Source organism: Octopus bimaculoides, chromosome 5 (assembly GCF_046866305.1).
Source record: "Octopus bimaculoides isolate indiv1 chromosome 5, ASM4686630v1, whole genome shotgun sequence".
NCBI lineage: Eukaryota > Metazoa > Mollusca > Cephalopoda > Octopoda > Octopodidae > Octopus > Octopus bimaculoides.
Window position 1 is genome coordinate 86,300,388 of NC_142932.1, and position 8,689 is coordinate 86,309,076.

Here is an 8,689-nt window from a genome sequence, read left to right on the forward strand (position 1 = left end):
ATATATATTATATATATATATATATATATATTATATATATATATATATATATATATATATATATATATATATATATATATATATATATATATATATATATATATATATATATATATATTATATATATATATATATATATATATATATATATATATATATATATATATATATATATATATATATATATATATATATATATATATATATATATATATATATATATATATATATATATATATATATATATATATATATATATATATATATATATATATATATATATATATATATATATATATATATATATATATATATATATATATATATATATATATATTATATATATATATATATATATATATATATATATATATATATATATATATATACTATATATATATATATTATATAATATATATAATATATATATATATATATATATATATATATATATATATATATATATATATAATATATATATATATGTATATACGCTGAAAGGTAGATCTGGTGAAATTGTTGAGATGCTTGAATGGAGACGCGTAGATATGTGCTGCATCCAGGAAGTAAGATGGAGAGGAGGTTCTGTGAGGTTCCTCACAGGTAAAGAACACAGATTTTCTGGGCAGGGAACACTGACGGGGTCGGGGGCGTAGGAATACTTCTAGCGGAGAAATGGGTGGATAAGGTAATCGAGGTCGTTAGAGTAAGTGACAGAGTACTTAAGATTAGACTAGTGCTTCATCATAGATTAGCTACTGTCATCTCAGCCTATGCACCTCAACCGGGGCTACCAGATGGTCTGAAAGACCAATTCTATGACACCCTCTTGCAAACTACCTCGTCGAGTGACAGGGACCTTCTCTTTGTGGCTGGAGACTTCAATGGTCATGTCGGATGTCATGCTGGAGGCTTCCATGGCATACATGGAGGCTATGGCTTTGGTTCCTGCAACGAGGAGGGAACCAGACTGCTGGAGTTCTGTGATGCAACCGATCTTATGGTCTGCAATACCAACTTCAGGAAACCTGCCAGTCACCTAGTCACCTACCGCTCCGGCAGACACTCTAGCCAAGTCGACTACATCCTCGCCAGAAATAGGGAAAGAGGGCGGCTTATAAATGCCAAAACCTACCCTGGCGAAGAATGTACCCCACAACATAGATTAGTAGTTAGCGACTTTGGGATCAAGGCAAAATGGGTGCCCAGAATTAGACCGGCTTGGAGGAGAAGGGTGTGGAAGCTTAAAGACCCTGCAAATGGACAGAGACTTAGAGACAAGTTACTTGAAGCATTTAACGAAATAGAAGGGGATATAGCATCATACAACGTGGAAGACAATTGGAGATTTCTGCGGGACAACCTGTTGAAAGCCACCGACCAGATTTGTGGGTGGTGTAAGGTCCCCTCCCGACCCAGAGTAACGTGGTGGTGGAACAAGGAGGTAGACAGGGCTATTAGACAAAAGAAACAGGCTTGGAAGGACTGGAAGAACGGTGGTAGCAGGGAATTTTACCAATGTGCCAGAAGGGAGGCTAGGCGACAAGTTTATTTAGCCAGAGGGGAAGCAGATAAGAAAAGATTTGCCAATGTTCTGTGCCGTGAGGACCAAAGACTCGAGGTATTTCGTGTTGCAAGACAGTGTAGGAGAGAGAATAGTGATGTTGTAGGAGAGAAATGTGTTCGCATGGATGATGGTACGCTTGCACTAAATGAGGATGCAAAGAAAGAGGTCTGGAGATGCCACTACGATAGATTGCTTAATAAAGAGAATGAATGGGAGGAAGAGAGCCTGCCGTATGTCAACCCAATAGAGGGACCAGCTATCCGAGTTGATAGTACCAGGGTAGATAAAGCAATTAAGAGTATGAAGGCCGAGAAAGCCCCCGGCCCATCAGGAATCACTGCAGAGATGCTCAAAATATCTGGCAGTGTTGGCTATAGCCTAGTCACCCGTATTACGAACCAGGTGATACACGAAGGAGTCATACCCAATGACTGGTGTAGCAGCATCATAGTCAACTGCTACAAAGGTAAAGGTGACGCTTTAGATACAAATAATTACAGAGGCATCAAGCTGTTAGATCAGGTTATGAAAGTTACAGAGAGGGTCATAGCCCAACTAATTAGGGAGCGAATCAATTTAGATGAGATGCAGTTTGGGTTCGTGCCAGGTAAAAGCACTACTGATGCCTTATTTCTAGTGAGACAGCTGCAGGAGAAATACCTAGCTAAGGATAAACCTCTGTACCTGGCTTTCGTTGACATGGAGAAAGCCTTTGACAGGGTCCCCCGATCCCTTATCTGGTGGTCAATGAGGAAACTTGGGATAGAAGAATGGTTAGTGAGAGCTGTGCGAGCCATGTACAAAGATGCTGCCAGTAAAGTGAGGGTTGGAAATGAGTACAGCAATGAATTCCGGGTAGAGGTAGGGGTCCACCAAGGTTCCGTCTTCAGCCCCCTCTTATTTATCATAGTCCTCCAGGCAATCACAGAGGAGTTCAAGACAGGTTGCCCCTGGGAGCTCCTCTATGCTGATGACCTTGCCCTAATTGCGGAGTCACTATCAGAACTAGAGGAGAAGTTTCAGGTGTGGAAGCAAGGTCTAGAATTGAAGGGCCTTAGAGTCAACCTAGCTAAAACCAAAATCCTAATAAGTAGGAAGGTAGATAAAACACAAACCCCTTCAGGTAGATGGCCCTGCTCAGTATGTAGAAAAGGAGTAGGTAGTAACTCTATAAGATGTACCCGGTGCAAGCTATGGACACATAAGAGGTGCAGCAACATCAAAGGCAGGTTAACTAGCAAGTTAGTTTTTGTTTGTGGCAGATGTTCAGGTGCAATAAAGACTGTAAACAAACAGGAAACAACTTCTATCTCATTCCAGGGTGAAAAACTAGAGGTAGTCGATAGCTTCCGCTATCTGGGCGACCAAGTTAGTAGTGGGGGTGGGTGCGCTGAAAGTGTAGCTGCTAGAATAAGAATAGCCTGGGCAAAGTTTAGAGAGCTCTTACCCCTGCTGGCGACAAAGGGACTCTCACTCAGAGTAAAAGGCAGACTGTATGACGCATGCGTACGAACAGCCATGCTACATGGCAGTGAAACATGGGCTGTAACTGCCGAGGACATACGTAAGCTCGCAAGGAATGAAGCCAGTATGCTCCATTGGATGTGTAATGTCAATGTGAATACCCGTCAGAGTGTAAGTATCTTGAGAGAAAATCTGAACATTAGAAGCATCAGTTGTGGTGTGCAAGAGAGACGATTGCGCTGGTATGGACATGTGGTGAGAATGGATGAGGATAGCTGCGTGAAAAAGTGCCACACCCTAACAGTTGAGGGAACCCGTGGAAGAGGTAGGCCCAGGAAGACCTGGGCTGAGGTGGTGAGGCACACTTGTGTAGTAGTAGTGGCAACAGCAGCAGTGGCACTGTGTTAGCTAGATGAGTACTAATCCAGTACAGGTTATAGTTAAATTCTATCAAAGCTCAGCAACTGCTGGGGCTCTAAAGAGGATCCTAGACATTTGGTGCAGTTTTGGCACAATACTAAATATGTGAAGATTTTCTATATATGTGATTAGAAAGTTGTAGCAAAGAATTGGAAGACAGATTCTTGAAGCCAAGGTAACCAGTAGAAAAACTAAGGGTAGATCAAGAAAGAGATGCCTGGATAGTATCCATAGTCTCAGTTGGTCACGATATGTAGGATATTTAAAAAAGAATGTTTTTTTTTCATTTTTATACAGGCTTATTGCCAGGTGGTAAGATGTTCTATCATACTTTAGCCACTCAGCACTTGGCATAAGCCATCTTTCCTTCACTAATATCTTTACCAACACTTAGTCATAGGAGCTTTTCCCTTCTCCATTCTTTTTCTGTCTTGCAACTTACTTGGCTACCTCACTAGAGCTGGTGGCATAAAAAAAAAAAAAAGAATCCAGTAGACACTGTAAAGTGGTTGACATTAAGAAGGGCATCGAGCCAAAGAAAACATGATAAAGTTGACACTAAAACTTACTGGATCATGCATGGAAAACAGATGCTAAATGAAGCTGATGATGATAATTAGTAAGAAAAGAAAAGTAGCACTCATGCCCACTTATATTTTTTTCTGCACCTCCAAGTCTGATGACAAGTTATCTTCATTGTCTTCAAACCAGAGACCTGGTCTGAATGCTTACAACAGAATAAACTCTGCTAAAAACATTTGAGGACCAGACAATGGTATTAAACCAGGCAACATATTAAATCTACTGCTTAAGAACTTTAAACATAAAGTGCAAGAATAAATACCATAAGGCATCTTGTTCAACATTCTGTCAATTCTACTAATCAGCCATACTGGATTGGTATTATATTTAGTAACCATGAATAAAATAAATTACTCTTACTTGAAAAACATAAAATCTGGTGATGGGAAGAGCATCTAGCTGTAAAATTCTGTCTTAAATAAATTGCTGCTGAAACCCACGCTAGCATGGAAAAACAGAAGTTAAAATGAAAGAATGAAGAGATGAAAGGCAAAGTTGACCTTGGTAGAATGAACTCAGAGATTAGAGAGCATGAATAAATACTGCCAAGCAATTTGTTCTACTTTCTAAGAACTACCAACATGCCTATATGTATATGCATGAAGAGACCCCCTTCGGTCATGAATGGCTATGGGATTGTACCTAGAAAGTTACCCTCCAAGGCACAAGTTTGGGCAAGGTTGTTTATGGAAGGCCAGCAGCCGCCCATGCATACCAGCTTCCTCTCTCTACACCACTGATGTTATCTAATGGAAAGGCAAAGGCCGATACAGCTTGGCACCAGTGACGTCGCAACTCATTTCTACAGCTGAGTTAACTGGAGCAACGTGAAATAAAGTGTCTTTCTCAAGAACACAACATGCAGCCTGGTCCGGGAATCAAATGATCATAAGCTCGACGCTCTAACCACTGAGCCTATATATACATGTATACACACCAATATACACACATTCACATACACAACTGGGCCTGTCACCTAATTTCCTCCTCAAGACACCTCTACCACTTGAACTTCAAACTCTTTCATGATACCATTAACCTTTCTCACTGCTTTTACTTGATGTCCATCCTTGATCCTTGATACTGTACTCTCCACTCACATACCTCATTACCAGTATTTTTATTTCTTCCCAGCTCCACTCCACTTACCCCACACCCGAATTTCTAAAATGTGAGTAGCTATGTAACTCTTCTACAGCAAGATGCTTGTTCTGTTCTGCACACCTCTCTCTCTCTCTTGTACTTTAGCCCTTCATCTTCTCGCATAAAGCTGCCTCTCTCAGTGTTTGTTGCCTTGTAAGTTACATGGCGACATCATTAGTGCTGGTGGCACGAAAAAAGGACCTGGTATATACTCTAAAGTGGTTGGCATTAAGAAGGGCATCCAACCATAGAAATCATGTTAGAGTTGACACTCAAGCCCTTGCAATCCTGTGACTTACTGGATCCTATCAACAACCCAGTACTTTTTGAAAGCAGGAAAAAAAAGTACAAAAAAGAGCATAAGATTTTGGAAATATTTAATCACTACCATCATTTTCTTTAAAGTCTGTTTCCATATTGGCATGTGTTGATTGGTTTGACAGGCTACAGAGGGCTGTAGTGTCAACTTTGGCATAACTGGTTAGATACTCTTCCTAATGCCAACCACTATAATGTGTGTACTAGTTTGCATGAGGATGCTTAGGTGAGGAAGGTTATCGAGGTGGTGTGATCTTGGGCATAAATGAGAGATCAATATTACTAGCAATGTTAAGGTAGTGAAATAACAAAAATGGTTGATGAAAGCAGCGTGTTATTGTTCCCATCTTTCTCAAGAACACAAACAGTGCATCTAACATGAGAAAGGGCATGTTTGCAGTACATTCCTTGCAATAATAGTAATTAATTCCTCTCTAGTATTTCCTCTAACATAAATATAGTGTGTATAAAACAGAATATTTTATCATGCAGGAATCCCAGGCATATGGTCAAAAAACAAAATTTTCAAATCAAATACTTGATGATCCAATAAATTTTGATTTTTGAGCATGAATAATATCCCAGTCAGTAAACGTTGGTCACAATTGGAACGTTTCTGTCTTCACTACTTTGAAAAAAATTCACTAAGGTAGAGCTGTTGAAATTTCATGCGTATGCATATTATTTTTTAGCGCATGCGCAAGATTAAAAATGAATCGGACTTTCAGGTATCAGACTTGAAAAATTTGTTTAGACAGTAAAATCCAAGATATTTTAAAGTTATTTCAAGTGAGAGTCGAAAACAATCGTAATTGATTATCGATGAGAAACGGATAGGAAGTGAAACGGCGTTATTTCTCTTTTCTTCAGGTTTAAAAGAAACGAAATGTCTTTGACCGGGAATCGAAACTACACCTCGTATTCAGTCAGATGATTTTGCCGCCTCCATAGGTACCTAGTTGTATAGTATATTCTAATGATAATTTAAAGTAGTTCAGAAATAGCAGCTGAGGTACACCGTCCCAACGTACTATATCTAGCAATGAACGCCACTGAGAAAGCAATCTCGTGTCATGCATGTCAACGCATGATAGCCAACACTCTTACATGTGAACAATGCAATAATTCTGCATGACAAATGAGTTTTACAGAAAGAACGGGAAGCGATGGCATTGCCTGTCGATTCAAGTTCTGTACATTGACGATGTTACATAGATTGTTTACATGAAATTTTCTGAGTTCACTGTTGTCACTTCCGGTCAATTAACTTTTTTTTTTTAAAACACCAACCTGCTTCTTAACCGCGAAAATAGCTTTAAGATTTTCGTCTCTTTAATAAAACGAAAATGAATGTTATTTAATTGGATTTTCTTATAATTTATAAATAAGAAATTTATTTATTGTTTTGGTTGGGTTCCTTCATACATGAAATATAAAACTGAAGCCATGCAAACAAAAATAAAAAATAAAATCTCATTAGAAACACCAGCTTCAATAGAAGGAAATCGAAGATAGTGTAAAAAACATACTAAAATATGAAATAGCGTGTCAAATAGGAAGTATACCAGTTTACATAATTTATTTCCAAAGTGGAAGTTTGTGGATTTGTGAGAAATATTCTTATAGTCATTAAAAATATCTAATAATTAATCTTTCTTTCCCCAATATCTAGTCTCTGTTAACCTTAAATGAGAAATTTCATGTTATTATTAAAGAATAATGCAATATAGTTATTTCATTTTAAATTCGGATATTATTCACATATTTAGCAGCATTTCGCCCGTCTTTCCATTCTGAGTTCAAACCCCGCCGTGGTCGGCTTTGCCTTTTATCCTTTCGAAGTCGATAAAATAAGTATTAGTTGAAAAGTGGTGCCAATGTAATCGACTTCTCCCCTTCTCCACAAAATTTCAGTCCTTGTACCTATAGTAGAAAGGATATTACTCACATATTTAGTTTGCATTGCAACCGCCATGTTGGAGAGACGCGGCGAACTGCCGAACCACATGTGGAAACTGTTTGCCATTTGAATGACTTGAAAATGAACTGTCGTGTCCGTTATTTTATCTGAAAACCGATGTATTTTGATAAAACAATTTTCTGAAGGATCCACATTCATACCAGGCATTTTTCTAATACTTCAAAACGAAGAAGCACACACTCATAAACGTGGTTCTGCTTTAAACTATGGTGGCTCAAAAGTGCAGAAATTTTAGATTTAAAAAATTGCATAAAGAGTCGGTACAGATAGAAAATATATTACGTTGTATGATAAATATTTTAATACTATATTGCTAATGAAGGAAATAAACATAATATTAACACAGAATATTTATATAAATAGTTTAGTAGGTCGATAACTATTTTCTAAATAATAATGACTTCTTTTTATCTAGTCAAGACCAATTTTGCGAATAACATTTAGTGAATAACACATTGTACACACACACATGTATAATATATATATATATATATATATATATATATATAATCATTTAGTTTATTCATTTTGGAGGGAAGAAAATAATTTTTCTTATCCCCGCCGCTTGTTTTTATTTAGATCAAGGCCAGATTTACTCAAGCAGACCTATGATTAAAGTTTTCCAGCTGTAACCAATCCTATCTTTTTTTTTCTGCGCAGGAAACCCAATACCATATTCTCTAGCGTGTTCTTTCCTTGCATTTGATTAGAGGGGAGATTTGGTTGCTTTTTCTAGCAGGTCGAGGAACCATGTGTCCCTCGCTGGTTCGAACTTTTAAAAATTCATAATCGTGTAAATTAGTTGTATTAACTATCATATATTGCGAAGGGTTATTTTGCTATTATTCATAAACTAATGAAGGGTAAAATTGGTTTTAGTTTGCCTACAAGTAACTTTGATAGTCGTCGCCATGGCTTTGAGCTAGAAGTGTTTTATTTATTTATTACTGCAAATGTTCCAAGAAATATTGAGAGGGAGGAAGGGGTGCACTGCGAACTGTTGTCATGGACACTGTAATAGTTCCTACTTCTTTATCCATCATGACGTTGCTGTTAAGAATTAACCAATGCGGAGTAAGCATCATTCCTCGTTGTCTAGGCAACGTGCGTAGCAATGTAGCTGGAACGCGGTTTCTGAAGCGGGCGTTGCTAACACACACACATACATACACATACATACACATATATTTAAATAGAGTGTGTGTATATATCGA

General features: G+C 37.7%; 1 protein-coding gene across 4 annotated transcripts in view; it reads right to left on the minus strand.

The window, feature by feature from the left end:
* LOC128247921 (proteasome assembly chaperone 4-like) overlaps positions 1-7,843 on the minus strand; it is a 106,813-nt gene extending 98,970 nt beyond the window's left edge. For 2 of the 4 annotated variants that reach the window (XR_016241933.1, XM_089352516.1), the window contains exon 1: positions 7,443-7,842. Coding sequence is in view for 2 of the 4 variants with exons in the window: in XM_089352516.1 (XP_089208642.1) it covers positions 7,443-7,622 (180 nt within the window). In the remaining 2 variants the exon portion in view is untranslated. Of the gene's footprint in view, positions 1-7,442 lie in introns of all 4 variants that reach the window. The other 2 variants (XR_016241934.1, XM_052968367.2) reach the window with 2 other exon arrangements.
* Positions 7,844-8,689: the final 846 nt, after the last annotated feature.